Source organism: Mesoplodon bidens (assembly GCF_964165515.1).
Source record: "Mesoplodon bidens genome assembly, chromosome: 9".
In the NCBI taxonomy this organism is placed as follows: Eukaryota; Metazoa; Chordata; class Mammalia; order Artiodactyla; family Ziphiidae; genus Mesoplodon; species Mesoplodon bidens.
The window spans coordinates 36,226,500-36,249,988 of record NC_138166.1 but is presented as its reverse complement, the minus strand read 5'-3'; the positions used below and the strand labels follow the sequence as shown (position 1 = coordinate 36,249,988).

The 23,489-nt window shown below is 34.6% G+C and overlaps 1 protein-coding gene and 1 pseudogene across 6 annotated transcripts in view; one reads left to right on the top strand and one right to left on the bottom strand.

The window, feature by feature from the left end:
- SNX13 (sorting nexin 13) overlaps nt 1-23,489 on the bottom strand; it is a 149,294-nt gene that overhangs the window by 70,188 nt on the left and 55,617 nt on the right. For all 5 annotated transcript variants that reach the window (XM_081243602.1, XM_081243603.1, XM_081243606.1 and 2 more), the window contains 4 exons: nt 8,047-8,168; nt 7,854-7,955; nt 6,393-6,481; nt 2,030-2,113 (listed from right to left, as the gene is read on the bottom strand). In XM_081243602.1, coding sequence (XP_081099728.1) covers nt 2,030-2,113; nt 6,393-6,481; nt 7,854-7,955; nt 8,047-8,168 — 397 coding nt within the window. The remainder of the gene's footprint in view (nt 1-2,029; nt 2,114-6,392; nt 6,482-7,853; nt 7,956-8,046; nt 8,169-23,489) is intronic.
- LOC308622899 (phosphoglycerate mutase 1-like) lies at nt 21,978-23,172 on the top strand (annotated as a pseudogene). Its single transcript has one exon. The product of its transcript is annotated as a phosphoglycerate mutase 1-like (transcript).

The following is a 23,489-nucleotide window of genomic DNA, read 5'->3' as shown; positions in this document are numbered from 1 at the left end:
CAATTAGATATCATTAATATGAAATTTAACTGGGTGAAAGAGTAAGAACTGAGCCAATTTTAATCTTTATAATACCTACACACATAAAGGGTTTTCCACACAAATAATGCCAAAAGTGTGCAAACCAGACAACAAAGTAGGCTAAAGATCCTTTATTGATATATTCTTCTCTTTTAAATATATTTTCTGATATTTTACAGCTAAGTACAATAGTGATCAATTCTGTTCATTAAATAACAAAAAGACCCACCCATCATACACAATAAAAGTACCAGCCCAACTGTGGGGAGAACAAGTAAAAATGTGATGGTCTGAATTCTTTTTTGAGTATGTGTTAAGTCCCCCCAAAATATTTTTCTCATATAACTAATTATATACTTAATATAAGCTTAGCAAAAGAAAAATTGAAAACTAAAGAAAAATATAAATAGGAATAAAAATAATTCCTAACCTCATGAGTGAGAGATAACTATAACATTCTGGTAAATATGCATCCTTTTCTGTACTATAGGTAAGATTATACAGTACTGTATACCCTGATTATTTACAATATCCATTTTTGTGTTACCAAAAAAAATTTTTTAATGTCATTTACTCTTACTTTATTACTTAAATGTTTTTAAATTTTACCTGTGTTTCCTACTTCTTAAAAAATCATTTTGTTACATAACCAATACTCCTTGTAAGTAAAGTGAAATATGTAAACAAAAGAGAAAAATTAAAACTTTCAGGATCCTACCTCTCTATTAACATTTCAGTCAGTATACATCTTATCAGAATCATAGTCATTCATAAATATATAATTACTTATATATTTATTTTTTAAAAGATTAGATATCTACACATACATCATTTTTAATTATGCTTTTCACATAAAAATATACATATCTTTTCATATTCATAAAGATACACTACCATAATAATGGCATCACAGTATTTTATTGTATCAATATGCCTAAATTATCCCTCTATGTGGGACAATTAAATTGCTTTCAATTTTTTAGTATTACTAGCAACACTGTCATTAATGGCCTTAAATTGGATTGTTGCAAACTTGCTTATTAGCACTTTAGAATAAATTTCAGGAGTAGAATTCCTAAGCAAAGGACATGTATTTTTAAAAATTTTAATTAAGTGGATATGCATATTTTTAAAGCTCTTAGTAGAGCCTAGCAGGACTCTGCAGAAGCTGACAAAGGAAACGAAAAATCAAGTTCTGTGACCTCCATGAAAAGCTCTAGGAACACAAAGATAGTAAGATAATTTCTGCCTGCAGGTAACCCACCATCTGATGGGAGAGACAAACACTGCAACAGGAACAACAATAAAAAATTGCAAGTCTGATAATGGGTATGGTTAAACAAAGAACAATCAAGTAGCTCCTTCCTAGGAAAGCTAGACTGAGTTAACAGAAGATACTGTGGGGAAGAAATTTCAGATTCAAAAAAATGAATCAAAGACCTAGAAGTATCTATCAAAGTATTCCCAGTAATAGCCCATTTACACTCTTCCTCAGCCATGAATTTATTGAGGAAAGCATATATAACCAGAAAAAAAAATCAGAGCTAGTAAACTTAATAACCACTAACCCTTTGATATATCTGACGGATAACAAAACTGAGTTATCTTATAGACATACTCAGCAACTTACAGAAACAAATTTAGAATAAGATGTAAAGTACATACTATTTAAGTAGTTCAGAACACAGTTGTATTTAAAATCAAATAGCAGTTTTTAAAAATACTCATCATCTATACACACAGACAATAAATATCCTTTTTTAAATTTAAATAAGTAGAAACAGCACCAAAATTGTAAGGAAGATTACCTTATCAACAAACTTTCTTACAGAGAATTTGGCTAGTATATTCAACACATAAGCAAATAGAAATACTGAAAATATAAAGATTATCTTTAGATGTATTTTTACTTAATTTCTTGAATAAATTATTGCTTAATCATCCTGACCTCCAAATCATATTTGTCCATTTTAAAAAACTGTAAGTTGTAATTTTACAAAGTACATACCATCCATATGATATATTGATTAATATAATCAGGATCACTGAGTTGATTTATTAATGGAAGAAGAATTCCTCGTGCAAGGATTTCCTGGATAAAAATTTTAAAACACAAAAACAAACTTAATCTAATATACTTCTCAAATCAATAGCACAATGTAAATTTCCTAGCACAATGCTGTTACTTAAGAAAGGTAAGGTACACGTAAAAGTAAAACTTGATAAATGACATGATTTTACAAAAAGATGAGCTAGTATACCTCAGTTAAATGAGATGAAGCCACCTATATCAACTTGGATACATGGCCACAATGATAAGTAGAGTTGGGTGAAAAAAAGCAAGAGGATACTTCTAATATGTTAGCATTTATACTCATTTTTAAAAGGCAAAACATGGCACTTTAAGTGTTTATGGATTCCTACATCTACATTAGAAGTATAAAAAAAAAAAAGGAAAAGATACCAATCTTAGAATAGTGATTGCCTTCAAGGGAGGGACAGAGCAACTACAGCAAAATATTAACAGTGGTTAAATCTGGGTTGTTGGTACATAAATGTCTATTGTATTATTCTCTATACCTGTCTGAGTTTGAAATTTACCTAACTGAAGATAATAAAAATAAAATAACATATGTTAAAACAATTACTCAACATTCTTTAGAATATACCTTCCCATTCTTTGCAGCTGTTTATGCTCCTACATATTAAGATTCTGCCTCTCCTTCAAGGACTGAATACAGAATTAATTTTCCAATTAAATAAACCCTGATCATTCCAGCTGAACACTTTTTCACTTATATGTTTAAAATACACTAATGCCCTGTATTTAAGCCATTTATCACATATCATTCTCTATGTAATTTTGTGTCTTCTACTTCTCTAATACACTATAGCTCTTCAGGAACTTTTTGTATATGAGTGAGATTAGTTAATCTATTGATTTATCTATCTTCAAAAATATTTAGCCTCTTCTTCTCAAGGTCATTGTCTTAAACATGGCTGGAATTTGATAAATATTAAATGATGGAAATGAAGAAACTAAGAATTTAGTGCTGATTCTACTAAGACAATATTTTTACCTGTTATTACTCTTCAGCCCTTTATGCCTGTGAAATCTAAATTTATGAAATATCATTTCTTATGAATACTGGAGAGGCTAATTAGCTACAAGTTTAACAGGATGTTTCACTTTTCTAAGTAAAGGACTAATTTATTTATTTATTCCTTTCCAGATCTCTAATTTATCTGTGCCATTTTCTGGTGTAAGTTCATAGAAGGTAGCCTTCACTTTATTTTCCTTTAGAGAAATACATTATTTAAATTCTACTTTTGTAAGTTGTACAAGTCTTTTGACAACTTTTCCCCCATGATGAATTCATATTTCCAAAAAGCACTAATGGAGGCTCCAGTAACTTTCTGAAATCTCTTCTGAGACATCGTACAGTCTCAAAGTAGAAGAAAATGCTTATTCTTTCAAGGTTAGCTTTAACTCTAACTTCTTAAAAGTTATATTTATTTATAGAATCCCTTCCTTCAAATTATGTATCTGACCACAGAAGCTCACATTTTAAAATGTACTTTGTAAGGAGAAAATTCACAAACAAAAAAGTATTTTTTGAAACTTTCTTTTCAAAGTGAGAGAAAAAAACATGTGGACAAAATTTCTGAATAAATCTAGTGCTTCTTATTAGTTAATGCAAACAGTCAATATGTCTCAGAAAACTACGCTGATCTCCTAATCTGCCTCATGAAAGGGTTTGGTTAGTCAAGATGTAATCATATGACTCAACAATTCCTCTACAGGTTCTAGTGAGAGCTCTAAATATTCCAAAATATGTAGCAATTTCCAGATAATTTTCATATACTTTAAGACAAGCACCAGCTGCCAAATATGAAGGCTCAAAAGACAGAGTCATTGAGGCCATGAATCTCTAAATCAATAAAACATGGTAATGGAAGAAAGGAGAAGCAATTAAACAGCAATTATCTCAGTCAAATACTGTGATCTGTACAACCCATACAAAGGATCCATATAAAGGAAAGAACTAAGAACTCTCTAAACTGTTATTTAATCTGAACAAAATGTCTTTTGGGAAAACCTAGATTTAATTATCAACAAAAGAAAACTGATAAAGACTCAAGCAAAAATAAATAAAATATTGGTCTAAAAGAACAATCTATGGCAAAACATATTTGCTCTTTAAACAGTCCTACTTATTTTAAACTATAACCCCATGTAACAAGACTCATCTTCATTCCTGTCTCTTAAAAGTCAATTTAATCTTTAAGGAGCAGCAACAGCATGTCCACCACATCCAGCAAGAAGGACAAACAGGTTTCCTTTTGCATTAAACCCAGTTCTCTGATTGGGTATGTGCTATGTGGCAGGTACTGTGATAACCACTAAGTACATAATCATGATAAATACAAAATATGGTCCCTGTGTTTATAGGACTTAGGATTCTACTGGAGAAAAGAGGCATCAAGCAGGTAAATCCAACAACCAAATTATCATTTTAAAATATGGTAAATGTTATGAAGGAAAACAGTACTTACCTACACTAATAGGGAATTATGAGGGGGCTTTTAGACCTGGAGGCCTTTCTGAGGAAGTGAGATATGTGGGACAAATACAATTTAGCCAAGAGAAGAAGGAGAATCATTCTAAGCAGATGAAAAAGAGTATGAGACAGTCCTATTGTGGGGAGAAATGGCACTTCTGGAGAAGCCAATGTAGTTGGAACATAGTGATGGCATGGCATGAAGGCCAGAGAGGTAAACAAAGCCACATCACATCATGCACAGTCTTACTGTAAGCCTTTTAAAAGGACTTGAGATTTAAAACATTTCCTGGATAGTTATTACTGGGATTAAGAAAAGACTTATAAAAGGTAGGCAGGATTTGGAGGCAAGAATAAGATTTCCATCCTGGGCATTTAAAGTTTAAAAGGGCTGTGAATCAATCAAATAGTGATTTTAGTGGGCAGCTGGTCAGAGGGGCCTAGAGCTCAGAAGGGAAGTCTGGCCTATAGACATAAATTTTTATTAGCATTTGGCTGGTGTTTAAAGCCTTAGGAATGGATGAGCAAGAAGAGGGCTCAGAACTGAACAACTTGGATATTTAAAAGTTAAGAAGAGGAATTAAAGCATATAAAGGTGACTAAAAAAGAGACCAAAGGAGGAGAAAAAGAGAAGACAGTAATGACGTGGAACCCAAGAAAAGACAGAGTTTCAAGGAGGAAAACATGGCCAGCCATGTGAAATGCTGCTGAGATACTGCCTAACAGTGGCTATCTGGAGTACCAGGCAAAGACTCTGCTGCCAAATAATCAGCATGAATGAGTATGATGACTAATTAGCAGTATCTTCCTTCAGTGGTAGATGTGAATCTAGTGATGGACATGCCAGATATTTACCTCCCTTGATAATGACTAGCCCAAATAATTGGCCTTCACTATATATAATCTATCAGACTCTTCCCATCAAAATCAAGCATTTTCTTCTCACTTCACGGTACCATTATCCTACCTGAGAAGTGCACTGAACTCAAGTTAGAGACCTACTAGGAAATTGATACTGGTTAAATAATAACAAACAAGCATTAAATAACAACAGACACGTTAGGAATTGGTGTATCTGTTCTGCAGAATGGTAGACTAAAGAGATCATAAGCTTTCATTTTTACAAAAATTAGAAACTTCAATTTTACCCATTCAGCCAGGATAAGGGCTAATGTTAGCATTAGCTAGCATTTCTCAATCACAACCAGTAGCCAAAGTCAAAATGTTATTCCTTTACATGTGTACAAAGAATTTTACTCCAAAGGTTTATACCCAGGGAATAAATGAGTCCAAGACTACTGTTCTCATCTGACTTAACTTATTTTCCAATGACAAGAAGTAGAATCTTAGCTACCCAGGTTTTTTTGAAAGTTTCTATCCAGAAGTGTTACTTTAGTCAGCCTAATTTAAGTAAATTTATAGGTGAAGCTATATTAAAGAAAATTTAAAACATATCTTTGTTATAACCAAAAATCCAAGTATCTAACTCTAACTCAGGCAGTTTTCAAGGTGTTGTCCAGGAACCTCTGGCGTGTAGGGGGAGACAAGCATACAGTGATATTTTCAAAAAGGAACATGATGGTGTGATGATACCATTAATGGAATGTGGGCTTGTGTATTTGTGTCCCAAAATTTCTTAGTTTTAATTTACAATACAATAAATATTGATAGATAAAGCCCACATAAACAGAAGCTCTTTGGGGTCCTCGATAATTTTTAAGAGCGTAACAGGGTCCTGGGACAAAAATTTTAATAATTACTACTCTAAGTTTCTCTACAGCCATGTATTTTGTATGAGCTTAGGCTTACCCTGACAAAGTATCGCATGATCTTGTTCTGGAAATCTCCAGGAGGTAGCAATAAATATAATAAGACCTCACACAAATCCCTTAGGAATCCTAGAAATAAAAGAAGTAGCTATAACAACATCAGAAAATATGAAGTCTCCACCTACTCTTGATATAAAACACAAATAAAGGTAGAAATAAGCAGTTGCCTGATTATACCAGCTTATTACCTTAGTAATCAGTATTCACTAAAAATTCCTTTATTGTTCTCCAAATAGCAACTATTCATTAATCAAACGAATACATATTTTTTATTCTGCCCAATTCTATACCACATTTTGAATTGTTGAGAAACTTCAATTACAAAAGTGTTTTCCCCAAAAAGTTTTAGTTGTACCATGTATTCTACCACACATCTTTGCGTACTTAAAAGTTATTTGCACATTTAAAAATACACTTGTAACTATTTTTTTCAGGGAAGAACTTCCACTGTCTTGGCAGGTAATAACAAGAAGAGTATGCGCTTCTATTGGGTTGGCCAAAATGTTCGTTTTGGTTTTTCTGTAACATTATGGAAAAACCCGAACGAACGTTTTGGCCAACCCAATATTTTACTGATTGAGGAGGGCTTGATTTACATAAAAGGACTGTACATTATTATATCTATTTCTTACATTTAGTTATTTCATATTAGTGCTAATGAAGTAGCAGTTAAGAACTAAATTGCACAATAAATATAAAAAGGAAAGAAGGAAAAAGGGAAAAAGCGGAAAGGAAGGCAAAGAAATAAAAAAGCTGAGCACATTTTTAAAAATCTAAGAAAACAATTTCCACAACTAGAAATGCGTTTCTGAATTGTTCATATGCTGACACTTCCCGGGAATATAATTATTGGGTCAGAACGAACTTTTTGGCCAATGCAATAAACAGCTAATCAAAAAAAAAATGTGCCAAGTAGCACAGACTCTTAGTCATTGTAAAACTAGGAAAAGACAACATCCTCAGCTAAAGCTTATCGGGTGTAACCTCCCAAAAAGAAAAGTACATTCAACTCTATAAATTTCATTTGAAATATTATAATCATTCCCTTAGGAAATATTTAGGGTAACAGGTGTACTCTTGAAATAGAAATAATAAATTCAAGGGGAAGATAAATTTCTATAGATCAAAAAAAGTACATTTATAATTACATAACGTTTCAGTTTGCTGTATTTTAAAAGATGACGAAAGAGGTATTCTTTAATTGCCATCTTTAAATTTTAAAGATGACCTTTAAAAAAGAAAAAAGAATCTGGAAACTATTTTTAAGAGTTAAAAAATACAATAAAGTGAATAGTAGCAGTGTCTTTACTATGCTGCCTGTCCTGTAAGAATAATTACACTCTTAGATTTTACACTTATATTTGTTCACTGATTCTGCTAACTTGTCTCCAACCAATGTGAACAGTTACTGTTCTCAGAAAAGTTAAATTGAAAAGAAAACCTTCTTCATCTTTGGGAGATGTGCACACTAGGTCACGGCAAACGTCCTTCTCCATTTCAACTTCAACTTCAAAGAAGGTATCTACAAGATCTTCTGCTGTACCTGGACAAAGAAGGAACAATTCAAGACATACAGAATAATAAAGAAAAACAGATTTAAAAACCTTAATTTTCAAAGGGGATAAAGATATTACCTTTTACTTGATCATCTTTCTCTGTTATCTTCTGTTGAGCCTTTCTAAATACTCGTAGGTGTGTGCCAAAATCATCTACAATGCGTGTAGTAAAGTAAGGTTGCCAGTCTATTTCTTTTGACCTTACAAAAAACACGTGACATAAAAGCATTATATAAATGTTTTTAATCAAAAAATAAGTTTACTTAATGACTACTGAAAGACATGATTATCAAAGAGACTGAATTTATTTATACTGAGATTTTACTCATTTAACCACTATTACACCTTAGCATTCCCTTTCAAAAGACCCAGTTTATCAAATCTACTTAAACCCTCGAACAATATTCTTTGAAGTATTTTATGTGCCAAAGCTTAAAAGTACTATCTAAATGCTTAAAATAAATAAGAGAAAAGACAACAGGTATATTATGCAATTTCTCATCCCAGACATAAAAATATATTAGGAATTCAGAATGTTTTTGCTTGCTTTTAAAAGAGCAGTTGAGATATTTCTTGGTTCCTTCTGAACCCTTTCTGAATTCTCCACATTCTTCCTTTTAGTTATACAGTCCAAGTTTTGAACCAAATATCTTTGGTATGAGCCTGACTGGTTTCTGTTTGCATATACAAACACTTAAAAACTTAACTATTTGAAATAACTATAGTCGCATGGAAATGGTTTAAAGAGTAATGTAAAATACCACACTTACCCATGAAAAAGGTGATTACTAAGTTTATTAAGTTACCCAGTACTCTTACCTCAAAAGCAACAGACCTCAACAAACATCGCTGATTTAGTAAACCAGTGAAACAGATAACAAATACAACAGATAAAACCAGATTATACATCTCCTTGGATTAAGTGATATTTTTAAACAAACATGTTATTCAATGCTGTTTTCCTTAAGTTAGCACTAAAATTAATTCACCCCTTTAGGAACATACCAAATAAACAGAAGATAAAGAGGCTACTCATGAAGATGCTAAACAATGGGGGAGCAAAAAAAAGTTACCATAATTCATTATGCTAATTCACCATACATGTATAATAAAGAAGCGAGTGAATAAGTTGACTTGATTACTGTCTTTTGAGAAAAAACTTTTAAATGTGGTAATGACATTGAGGAATATAACAGATGGCTATTTTCAAACAAAAACATAAATTATTAACACTCATAATTTTTAATGCACAATTATGATTTTGTTATATACATGGAAAGAAAGAGTAAATTATTAAGTACATGAATACAAACAATTTAACAAAAATAAATGTAACCTGAGCTCTGGGATCTGAGGAGGGGTTACCATTACTTAGAATGTAAGAGCCATGTATATAAGCATACACTAAACTTGGTAACAATACTCAGTCTCAACATAAAACCTAAAATAAAAACTTAAACCTAGAGGTCTCTAGAGTCTCTTTTTGTCCTTATTTTAAAAAGAAAAGCACAATCTGTGTAAGCATCTTTCAAAACTCTTTACATGAATATTTGTACAAAATCATCCAAACCTGAAAATTTTATAAGAACAAAATTTACTTGGTATAGGCCATTAGCTCATTAAATCCATAAAAGGTTCATTCTAACAAATTTAGAAGAAAGCAGAATACATAATCTTTCAAATTACATATGTTCTGTTTCATGGTACAGTGCTATTTATAGAATTTACTGAAATTTTCAAACAAAACAAAATTTATTAATTTTAGAAGGCATTTTAAAACCTATGTCAATTCATTATGGAGGATGTAATGACATTTAAAATGACTGAAAGTTATAAGTAATGCAAATACGTGAAAATTATTTTAAGTATTAAATACAGATTTCTACTTTCAATATACAAATATATTGAGGGTGGGGAAAACAGGGAACACAGTATTTCATATTCTCTATCCAAGGTCATCATTTTCCCTCTGCTTGACTCATTTACCCTGAATACATGCAAATCTATTGTAAATCTCAACTCAAAGGAACTGTTCTAGGTTAGGAAGATAAGAACAACAGTAGTACATGACTTCCCATTTATATAATTAGGAAAATATCTACTAACAATTTCTAGTAGTATTTGTCTTAAAATTTGAAAGCCACACTTCCTTCTATTAATCCACAGGTAGTTTTCTATTAGAGCTCTTAATATTATTTATTCTTAAATTATGCCTACAGTCAAGGCTCTTTTTCACTTTGTTTAAAATATTCCCCCACATGACTCGTAGTAAAAACACCTGGATTATTACACAATGAATCCTATTATCTACACTTTCATTTTATTATTACTTAGAGGCTTTCACTTCTTGAATTTAAAAATGAAAGCATACTTCCTATATGACCAAGAGAATAAGGGATATATTCAACCCTACCCTGAGAATATACAATTTATATTAGGCCCATGAAGCTTACATATCTTGATAGGATGCTTGTAAGAATTATGATGGTTAACTAGGAATGCAAATAAGCAATGAAGTCTTAATTAAAGAACAAAAGGAAAAGTCAAACTACCAAGTGTAGCTCTCTGATATATTTGGCATGCCTTATCTTCATCTCTAACACCATCATCTTATTCCTGGCCTTTTAATTGATCTCCCACGTCCACTCTAGTCTACCCTCCATTCTATTTTCCATACAGCACCCAGAGTGATCTTTTTAAAAACACAAATATGATAATACAAAACAAGAGCTGTAAAAACCCTTTAATGACTCTCTGATCACACATAGCTGGGACCCTGCTTACTTCCTCATCATTTGTTCCACTGTCCTTCCTTTTCTGTTCTGTGTTTACCTCAATGCCTCTGGACAGACTATTCCCTCTGCCAAGTTTGCTCACCCTGTCCACTCTCCATAAATTTACCTTCTCTCCCCCATATTCCTTTGACAATTCTCACTTATACTTTAGAGTTCATCTAAAATGTCAATTCCACATGGCACTCTTCGTTGATCCTCACCCTTTGCTTTATTCCTTCAGACTAGGTCTGGATCTCTGGTTACATATTCTCATAGCAGCACATTTTTCACTTTTTATAGCACTTACAACCTGCAGTTAAATAATTCAACTGCTGAGATAAAAATCTCAGGAAGTCAGGGATTTTGTCTGTTTTATTCCACTATGTTTTATTCACTAGTGGTGTTCCCCAATGGCTAAATAATATGTTAAACACTGGAGGCACTTGATACATACTGATTTATTGATTTCTCTTTCAGGGTCAGAGCACTGTTAATAGGTGCTTGGAGAATGGCCACATGAACCACATACAGCAACTGCTTCTTTACTCCTTAAAGTTCTGAAATAGGACATATATTGAGAAGCTCTTTTTGCATCTCTAAACCCCAAAGCTACTTAATGCTAATGCCAAAAAAAGGCAATGAATGTCCCAAATATGAGGGCTGAGACTGAGATTACATAAATTGCTTCACGGGGGCCATCTATTCTAAGCAGTATACAGCTCATCATCAGTAACACAAAAAACACATCAAAATCAACTAAGACTGAACTGGACTGAATACATGTCCTTGATTCAAGTAAAAGATACACCATTTCATTAGTTGTGAAATTCAGCAAGTCACGTCACCTCCCATGGTTTTTCTCTAGGGACACTTACAACTTTAAGAATCTATGATTAACTACATACCCATCCCAACACACACACACACACACACACACACACACACAACACACACACACACACACACACACACACACACACACACTACATAGAAAAGTGGTAACTGGTAAGTAAATCGAAATATTTGATCAAAAGAAGGAATCATGAATGTATTTCATTTTAACTTAAACCATATAAATCTTTCAGTGTAAGACTAAGGTAAGACCTTTTGATTAATGTTTTGCTAAGTGTTATTAATGTGGCCTTTGTCTTGAATAAACCATTCTCACATTGAGGAAGTTATGGTTTCCAGTTTCTTTTAAGTGGCATAACAACTAACAACATCTGTGAACAAATCCAAATGCAGAGTAAGAGTCTTTCAAGGCTTTTCACCAACATTTTATAGTTGTCTTTTACACACCTAATTCTACTGTGATCTATTTAGCAACTAGCTGAGTAAATTCCAAAGCAAGTGACCTCGTTTTCATAGGAACTACCCTGTCATACTCATATTCTTCAATCTATGTAGAAGTAAATTAAATTATATGATTATAATAAAAAGTATAAGCAGGGTACACAGGTTCAGAAACAAATACAACTTCCTTTTTTAACACACTCAATTGCCTTCCTCCTCTAAAGCATCCATGCTCAGCTCATACCACAAAACAATTATATCAGACTTTCTGTGCCCAGGAATTGACAACTTCTGATAAGTTTAAAAGTCAAAAGGTAGGGACAGAAGTGGACAGAAGTACTAGAATGTAGTCTATTAGCCTAGCTTTAATGCTAAGGGCATGAGTCAGTATGTCTTACAAAGGGAATGGAGAATAACTGGCTAACTAAAGAGAATTTCTATTACAGTAGTACAGAATTGGTACCATTCCAAAAATAGCTTACAATTTTTTTTGATGATACCCACACAGAGAAATAAGTAGAAGTTAGTTAAGTGCTATGTCATAAGTCAAAAAGGATTAATTAAAGAGGCCACACTATAAAAATATTTTGATGAATGACTAGTATTTAAATGGGGTAAAGAAGGATATAGGAACAGACAAAAGAGGGAAATGAGCATGGCCTATGCAAGAGTCATCATGTAGACCTGCCTAACTAAACAAGTGGGCGACCATCTGGCAATAGAGGCAATCTTCACACACTGGGCAGAATACTGCCCTGGAAAAGGTCCTTTACGTCAAAATGATAAAAGTGAAAACTGATTTTCCCACAGAAACAATCCTATAATAAATGTTACGTTCCTGATGCTATATTATTTTTTCACAGAAATGACTACTAAGACCTTATTTTAAAACAATGAGAATGACACAGTAGGGACCTCCCTGGCAGTTCAGTGGTTAAGACTCCACACTTCCAATGCAGAGGGCCTGGGTTCGATCCCTGGTTGGGAAACTAAAGATCCCACGTGCCGTGTGGCACGGCCAATAAATAAATAAATTAATTAATTAATTTAATAAAAAAAGAATGACACAGTATACTGTATACTGCATAGTATGTATGTACGTATATGTATGTATGTGTATATATATATATATATATATATATACACATACACACACGCATATATACTTTTTAAATGTGTATTAATCAATAAAGGTGATATAATAACCAACTGCATAAAATTACAATAATATGTATTAATCTCCTATATGAGGTCTTTTACTGTTTAATTACAAAATTCAGACATTTTAAAAAAATCATTAGTATAGTAAAATTCCTATACTAATGATTCCTAGTTTTTCTGGGTAGATTTTGACAAGCATCTTTGAAGACATTTTTAGAAGTTTTATTCCACTAGAGGATTTTTAGATCACTGACTCAGACATCTTTTGCTGAAAGTGGGTGTCCTATCTGTGAAAGAAAAAATTCCTTCCTTGAGTCACGGAATCAGACAGCAGCTTCCCCCTCAGACTTCACTATTATAAAGGATATACTCTTTAAAATACATAAACCTTTACATGTTTCCATCCTTCAAGGGTCCTTGAGGGAGTACGTTGTTAGCGTCAAAAGCTTCAGCCTAAAATTGAATTTGAGCAATATTTTAAAAGCACAGAATTGTAAACTTGCTCCTAAATCCATTAAAAGATTTCCCCTTCTTCCAGTCTCAATTTGCTCATATTATAAATACTTCACGTTACCATAACCACCTCCCTAGAGCACCTTTGTTTCCCTTTTAAAATCTACTTTAAGGATGTAGTTATAAGGATTGAGTATAAAATAATGAAACTGAACTTACATTAAATTTACTATTACTCTCTACCATAATCCTTAAAAATATATGGAGAATTACTCTTTCATGGGAGCTAAATTAGCAACCACACGAGGTAACAAGTTTCATTACTTAATGGTTACTAATCTGTCTGCTCCCTTCCCTTGGCTGCACTGTTGTATGCTGAGTGGGAGAGCCAAATGTGCACACCTCTCTCCTAACTCCACATTCAGTGACTTCATACTGACAGCTTAAAATCAACCATGGTGGGAGTATTTACACTTCACAAAACTTAAAGTAGTCGACTTATAAAATTACAAATTTATTTTTTTCAGTATTCAGTAGAGAATAGTACTAGTTTGGATAATCAAATAAAATTTTTTAAAGTTTCATTGATACAAGACTTTTATCTACAGAGAAAAGACTGGTCTAGTAAATATCTTTCACGTTTAAGTCTTGTATCCTTTCTGACCATGCAGAAATACAATAAAAGGTTTAAATAAAGTTTATCATCACCCTACTCTAAGATCTCCTATCAGTAAAACAACAGACGAGAGGAGTACCTAATCCCAAACTAAATTAAATCTAATTAGCAACCCCACACACTATAAAAAATAACTCCCCAAATGGTATTCAAAATGTGGGGTGTGATAGAGAATGTGAGTGAGTGTTTTGAAGAGGAAGTATGAGTGAAAACATACAAATCAAGATTAGTACCAACCATACTAGGGAATCTCAGTCTTTTAGAACTGAAAGAGATCTGAAATAATTACCACAAAACCCTATAATTACAGAGCCAAAACTTACATTACTTATTCTAGATTATATAGTTATTGAGATCAAGGCTTTGTTTAAAAACAAAAACAAAAAACAACAAAGAAAAACAGGGTTCCTAACTTTCAATTTGGTGTTTTCTCTGCTATACCTTAACAACACAAAACCTTCTGACTCATAAAATTTATAAACAAATTGGTAGAAATGGAGAAAAATTTAGGCATGCAGTTTTATATAACCATAGTAAAGGAAATGGTATTTAGTGAACTATAACTTCACCTAAGAAATCCATCCAGTTCTACATCCTGTGCCCCAATGCTTCAAAGAGCTCAAGGATGCATAACTTTTAAAGAACTTGGATCTTCAAATATAAAGAAAAACTTAGATAGAGGAACACACATGAAGCACACTCACCTATTTTAGGGGTTGAGTATAAAGAACACAGAGCTGGAAGCCTTAATCAAGCTACAGGAAAAGAAAAAAAATAACCTGGGGCTAAGTGTGAATCTTCTTAACTATAATGTTAAGTATTAAAAATTAAATTCATGCTATTAAGTATTTTAATAAATAAGGTTTTCAGTAAAATTTACCTGATAAATGAAAAATTCCTAGACCCAACAGTGAAATATATTAAATTTTGTGGGAAAAAATTACCAAGGAAGTCATAAATGGAAACTCGATTAACAATAATTTATTGAGTATTCACTACCTTATCATGTACAAAACACTATATTTAAGCATTAGTTTCAAGATAACTTCCCAAGGAAATAAAGATTCAGTGGCTACCTATACAAAATATGTCATCTACAGTTGAAAAACGGTTTCTTTTATTTATGTGTTCGCAAGAATATAAAAAACAGAGAAACAGGAAAATGAATTTAGTTGCAAAGTCATCCTAGATATTTTTATTGCTGAGCACCAAATGTTTCTGTCTTGGGCTATAAGAATAATACATGCCCGTTTTGTAAAATGTAATTTCCTTCTTTAGATTTTCTGTATCAGCTATAAATTAGCCTTAAATCCACAATCCAAAGATCACTGTTAATATTTTAGTGTTTTTTCTTTTAGTCTCTTTGCTATGCTCACATACTTGCAATTTTTTACGCAGCTAAAATCATATAGCATACACTACTTTGTGTGCTTTTTATTCTAATGTATTTCCTACTTCGTTAATACCACTTAATATTTTAATGTATGCAAATCTATGTATTCCAGGGGTCAGCAAACTCTTTCTCTAAAAGAGCCAATTAGCAACTATGTTAGGCTTTGCAGGCCACATCATCTCAGTCAACTCTGCCACTGTAGCACAAAAGCAGCCATCGACAAAATGCAAACAAATGAGCAGGACTGTCCAATAAAACTGTACTTACAAAACCAGGCAGCAGTACAGTACACTCAATAATAAAATGACAAATAACCTAATTTTAAAATAGGGAAAAGATCTGACAGACATTCTCTGTACACAAATGACTAATTTGCACATGAAAAGATGCTCAACATCGTTAGCTATCAAGGAAACGCAAATCAAAACCATCATGAAATACCGCTTCACACCCACTAGGATGGCTATAATCAAAAAGACAGACAATAACAAGTACAGGCAAGGATGTGGAGAAATTGGAACCCTCATACATTGTTGGTGGTAATGTGTAGCCACTTTTTAAAAGTTTGCAGTTCCTCAAAAGGTTAAACAGAGTTACCATATAACCAGAAACTCTAATCCTAGGTGCACATCTAAAGGAAATGAGAACATTAAGTCCACACAAAAACATGTACATGAGTGCTCACAGTAGCATTCTTTATGAAATCCAAAAGATAGATGCAACCCTACTGTCTGCCAACTGATGAATGGATAAACAAAATGTGGTGTATCCATAAAATGGAAACATTTTCAGCAATAAGAAGCAATAAGTAATAATATATGCTACAACAAGGATGAACCTTGAAAACATTACACTAAGTGAAAGAAGCCAGTCACTAAAGACCACATATTGTATTATTTCATTCATGTAAAATGTCCAAATGCACAGAGAGAAAAAGTATATAATTGACTGCCTAGAGCTAGAAGCTTTGTGGGGGATATGGGGAGAGACTGATAGCGGATATCAGGTCCCCTTGCGGGGTCATTAAAATGTTCTTAGGGCTTCCTTGGTGGCGCAGTGGTTGAGGATCCACCTGCCAATGCAGGGGACACGGGTTCGATCCCTGGTCCAGGAAGATCCCACATGGCACGGAGCAACTAAGCCCACGAGCCGCAACTACTGAGCCTGTGCTCTAGAGCCCACAAGCCACAACTACTGAGCCCACGTGCTGCAACTACTGAAGCCCGCCATGTCTAGAGCCCATGATCCGCAACAAGAGAAGCCACCGCAATGAGAAGCCTGCACACTGCAAGGAAGAGTAGCCCTGGCTCGCCGCAACTAGAGAAAGCCCATGCACAGCAACGAAGACCCAACACAGCCAAAAATAAATTAATTAAATAAATTTATTTTTTTTAAGTTCTTAAATTGACTGTGATGAAGGCTGCACAACTCTGTGAATATAATGAAAGCCAATGACTTTAAGTGGGTGAACTGTACAATATATGAATTATAAAAATATACAGTTAACCACCCCTGGTCTATTCTAGAGATATAAAAACTTTAACTTTTTCTCCCCTTTTAAATATTTAGATGGTTCCTAATTCTTTTTGCATCTTTCTGATTAACATCTCTTTTGAGCTAGGTTTTCAAATGGCAAAGAATATAAAATGACAAGAGTATAAAACTTTACTGTTGCAAATGTCCATTACTGTCCATTATTGTACTTGCCTTTTGGACAAGTCTAGGAACATACAATTTACATTTCTATGGCAAAAGGGAGTGAGAAAAATGGAAAACAAACTAAAATCAAGCAGGACCCTTGGGACCTTCCCTAGACAGATCCCACCACCACCACCATGTCTTCCACCTGCCTCTTGTCTGTAGAAAAACTTCAGGCAAAGAATAAATTTAATCAAAGAAATGAGAAAATACAGAAACAGGAAAATAGTCAAACAGGACAAAATAATAATACTTCAGTCCTTAAACAAAGGCAAGGACCTTTAGTTCCTCCTCAAGTGCTACAGATAATATTGAGCCATATCCTCTGAGCTGTTTTACAGATATTAAAATCCCCACCAGGTGGAAAAAGTAAACTACTTGATGACCAGACTGTAGCCATGACATAAGCTGCTCCATCTTACACAATTCTAAGAACTGACCTCAAGGAAATGGGAACAAACTGACCCTGGAACTGAAGATTCACTGTACTTAAAGCAATCAAGATGATGCTAATCAGACCACCTCATGACCAATTTCAAGATGACTATCAGAGCTTACTATGCTGCTCTGCACAAAGCCCCCTCCCTCTGCCTATACACCCCTGAAACTCCCTTTTAAAAGCTCTTGCCCCCTGATAAGCAATGGGGAGTTGGCTTCTGAACATGAGTCCACCTTCTCCCCAGGTTGCCAGCCTCCTGAATAAAACAACCTTTCCTTTCCAACCAAAATTTGTCTCTCAAGCAGCAAGCAGTGGGACCTGAGCTCAGTAGCAAAACCCCCTGTCATTCCAGGAACAGTGATCCCATCAGCATCAGAACCATTGAATCTCAGAACCTACATTTCCTATGTCCTTACACCATGGGAAAAACCTTCAGGAAGGAACACAGTAACATTAGAATATATCTCCTTTCCACTAACCCTAGGGTTCAGGGGAACAGAGGTGTAGAGTTAGTAACCACATTTCACTTTTGAGAACAACAAGGTTCCTTGTTCACTTGTACCTCCTCATACACTAACCTTATCCCCCTTCTGAGAACTGTGCTCAGATTATTCCTTTTGCCTAACATGTCCTTTATCCCTCCCTCTCCATCTCAATACACCCATTCTTGAAGTCCAGTTTTGGCCTCAATCCACATAAGGTCTTGATCAGTGACTCTGGTCCATTCTATCTCTAGATGAAATCCTCTAAATGCCACACAAATCACCACTTTATTTCTCTGCATTTCATGTGCTTTAATTTTGTTTCCCTTTCCCTTCCCCCTCAAAAAAAAAATAGAGCTAAGAAGACAAGGTCAAAGAATCTGTGTATATATCCTAGGAATGTAACAAATAACAAAAACAACAATAATAACAAAGAAGTTAACATTCACTGAACACATACTATGTGCCAGATCCTATGATTTTTTACATGCACTCTTCCCCCACATAATCATTATAACAATCCTATGAGAAAATTACCCCATTTTACTGATGCAGAGATTTAGGCACAGAAAGTCAAATAACTTGCTCAAAAAGTGACTTATTGGTTGACAAATACTTTATGAAATATTTCATGCACATCATCTCGTTTACCCCTCACAACTCAGAGTGTGCTACAAGTTCAGCATCACTGCTATACAGAGTTGTTAAGAAATTTTCTTTTAAGTACACTGTAACTTAATAGTACAGGTAGAATTATAATACAAATCTCCCAGGGCTTTCTATCCTATATCATACTACCTTATTTGAAGAGAGAATAACAATACATGGGTTATCACAGATTCATCCACTAAAGCTCCAGCCCAATTTATGCCCAGGTTCCACAGAGAACTCGAGTGCTATGGGAAGGTTTCCTTCCCTAAACTGTTACTAGAATAACAGGTGCTAATGTTAGTATGAGGTGTTATCATTACAAAGTACTCTCTCATATGCGATGTCATTTAATCCTAACAACAACCTGATAAGCAGACATAGGTTATCACTAGACTCAAAGAATTTATGGTTTTTACCCATTCAAGGCCATAGAGCTTAATAAATAATAGAGCTAAAGCTCAAAACCAGAACTTCACACTCTAAGTATATCCTTTTCTTCCTGTTATATCTCAAAATGAGTATTTTGTTTTATGTTGATATTCTGTAATTGTTTCCCCAAGCTGATGAATAAATATGAACACTAGAATTTGGTGGTTCTAAATCTTTTCTGGGTTCATAGGCCCTTTTTGAAAATAAAAGCTATGGAATCACTCAATAGGAAAAAAAACACAGACAATTTTGCATACATCTTCAGGGCTTCATGGGCTGTTGGTTAAGCACCCTATGCAAGATTTTAATTTGAAGGAGAGAAGTGATAACTTATGCTTCACAGTGCACAGCAGACAAGAATAAGAATTTTTTAATCATTTGAGTGATTATAACCAGACTTAATTTTCTTGATATTCACATTGGAAATAGTCAAGGAGCCTCTGTGAAGACATACATTTTAGTAGTAACAGAAAAATCCAATGAAGGACAAAAATAAAGTCATTCACAGAAAAGGCACAAACAATAACTGAGCTTTACTGTATGCTACAGGTTTTACATCGTATTGTTTTTTAGCCTGAAAGCAGCCTCAAAAGTAGCTTATTATCAGCTTTTTACAAATAAGGAAACTAAAACTCAAGAGAGGCTGATTAATTTGCCCCAAAACTTAAGACCAATGAACAAGCAAAGATATAAATTCATATCAGTCTAGTATGGAAGAAACCTGGCTCTTCCTGTAATCACCCAAATACTTAGCTTGAAAGCATAGATTAGAGAAGGGGGAAAAAAACTTACGACAGGAAATTTAAAGAAAAGGTGGTTATAAGATCAAAAACAGGGAAAGGATGCAATGATACGAAAGAAAGGTGGGAGAAGCTAAGATGAATAATCTAGATCATAATATATCTGGTAGGGAGTGGAGGAAAGAATACTAACTATTAAGAACAATCTGATTCTAATTCTCGCTCTGCCCCCAACTCAACAGATAATCCTAGACTAATCGCTTAATCTTTCTGGAATTTAGCTTCCTTGTCTGTGAAATTATGGATGTTGGATGGCATAAAAACTTAAATTTCTAAATTCCTTCACAACTTTGAAAACATTTTCACAAGGATTATTTTCATTACATTCCACTGAGCAGGGATTTTGCTTTATTCACTGCTGTATCCGCAGCACCTGGCTGGTACAAAGTAGACACAAAATATTAGTTGAATGAATAGATGAATTTGATCATGACAATAACCCTGTGAGGAATGCAGTACTGGGCAGGTATTTATTATTAGGCTTATTTCACATGTGAGAAAAACCAAGATCCAAAAACTTTTAATACTTGCTCACAGTACCACAGCTAAATGGTAGAGCAGGATACAAACTCAAGTCTTCCAATTACTAGTTCAAAGTTCTTTCTAGGTCTAAAATTTTTCATATTTTCATATACCCTTAAGCAGTCAGACACAAGAATAATGAACTCTTCTTATTCCCACTCTTCCAAAGGGGGAAAAACATCATTAGAATGGTGTTACCATAAAAAGCAGTGAATGACCGTTTCAGAAGAATGATCTTAAAAAATACCTAAAACACAATGTTACATATATGAAATAAGGAGATAAAAGCCAATTTCTGACTTCTTTGATTATACTTTATTATATTTTCTGTGTTCCACAGTAAGTCTACACTCCTAATTATGGCTGGCTACTTTACAATGTTTGCTGTTAATCATAAGGGAGAAGGAGCTCAAATCTATCTAAGTTAAAATTCAAACCATGAAACTTACTGTAGGCCTCCTCAGTGACCTCAGGCTGAGGAACTCACCTCACATGCTAAAGCTTAAGATCAACTGAATTATAGAAGAAAAAGTCTCAACAGGGCAGCATGAGCTAGAAATATCTATGTGAACAGAGATGGAAACAAAGTAACAGCCCTAGGGCAAAGCTCTATTCTCCAAGACTCTCAATAGTACAAAAGTATATTTCAAGAACCTAATTAGGGAAGAAGAGGGGTTGGCTGGAGAATAACACCTTCAGATTTGAGAGTGTACTCCTGGCATATCAATGCAAACTCCTGCCTTGAGGCCACAGGCTCATAGGAAAATCACTCTGTGAACTGGGTAGCAAACTTTTATTTGAGAAAAAAAAAAAAGATTGCAAATTCGCCCAAAGATAGAATCCTTTCTTTCAAAAGTAAATAATTTCTGTATATGAAATGCCCTCCCCAAAATCAAGCAGTTTAAATACAAGGATATAGACCAAAATATTTTGTCATATGGGAGGCAGTATGTAAGGGGTGTTTGTAAAGTGAGAATGTTTGTATATCTCAGAAAAGTTTCTTAAAGGAAACTCATTAAAATACACTTCTCTTCTGAAAGTAAACAAACTGAATACATATTCTCCACTGACTTATGCTCCTTTGGTTTCCTCTTCCTCTAAGAGGACCCCGTTAGGTATGTGCCAAAAGTGAGCAGTTATGCTGAACTATTTTCAGAGCATTTGAATAAAACAGGGTATCTGGGGTGACTCTGGAATCTCAGTGAGCCCCAGTCTATGCTGCACCGGGAACCGCCGCCATGGCCACCTACAAGGTGGTGCTGATCCCCCACAGGAAAAGCACATAGAACCTGGAGAACGGCTTCAGTGGCTGGAGCAAAGCCAACATGAGCCCAGGAGGCGTGAGGAGGTGAAGCACCACATGCAGGTGCTACAAGATGCTGGCTATGAGTTTGACATCTGCTTCACCATGGTGCAGAAGAAAGCGATTTGGATCTTCTGGACAGCACTGGATGCCAATGACCAAGTGTGGCCGCCAATAGTGAGGACCTGACTTCAATAAAGCAGAAACTACTACCAAGCATGATGAAACCCAGGTAAAGATCTGGACACACTATTATGTCCTACCACTTCCTATGAAGCTCAACCATCCCTTCTACAGCAACATCAATAAAGACTGAGTTATGCAGACTTCACTGAAGATCAGCTACCCTCCTGTGAGAGTCTGAAGGACACTATTGCCAGAGCTCTGCCCTTTTGGAATGAAAAAATAGTTCCCCAGATGGAGGAGGGGAAGGGGGTACTGAATACAGCCCACGGCAATAGCTTCAGGGCACTGTCAACCCTCTGGAGGGTCTCTCTGAAGAGGCTACTGTGGAGCTGCACCTGCCCACTGGTAGTCCCACTGCCTATGAACTGAACAAGAACTTGAAGCCCATCAAGCCCATGGAGTTCCTGGGAAATGAAGAGCCCATGTGTGAATTCATGGAGGATGTGGCTGCCCAGGGCAAGGCCAAGAAGTGAAGGAAAGCAAGCAGACTACTTTCCCAAGGACACCCCCCCTCCCATCCCATTCCTCTGCACGTCTTCCCTGCACATGTCTGTGGGCATCTTAAGTTGTAGCTCCAGATGGGGATCAGTGGCTCCCAATTTTCTTTTAGCCATTTTGTCTCCTGCTCCTAGTCAGAACAGCACCTATGGGGCAAGGGGTCCTCAGTCCAAGCCAAGGAAAGACTTATTCAAGAGAGTGGAGAGGAAGTAACTCTGGGACTTTTTGCTAGTGCTTTGTTTATTACTAAGGCCCTGCTTGAGTAGAAGATAGGCAAGAACCATGCTAAGATGTGACCAATGAGGAGGAACAAGAGAGCTTATTTGTGTTCCCAAAAGCTAATCCTGTACTATTTTGTAGTCATGTGACTGGAGGCTCTAGTTATTCCAGTAGAAGATGAATGTAACCTGCATGGTGATTCAAACAAACATTTCCTCCATTACACCAGAGAAACTCGCTCCAGAAGATTGGGATCAATCCTGAATGTTTAAGTGTTGCATTTACTTTCACAAAATATATATATATATAATACATATATGTTGTGTCTATATTTGTACATATTATATATATTTCATACATTATTTATATATAAATATTAATATTAAAAATACCAACAACAACAAAAACCTTCTGGGGATTTTAGTGGTGGTTAACAGAAAACAAACCATTCCTTACACCAATATGAGATAAGCTCCCTGTCTCCTAAGGTATAGGACTTCACCCTGTTGTATGTTTCGGAACCCCTCCCCTGCCTTATTGTTTT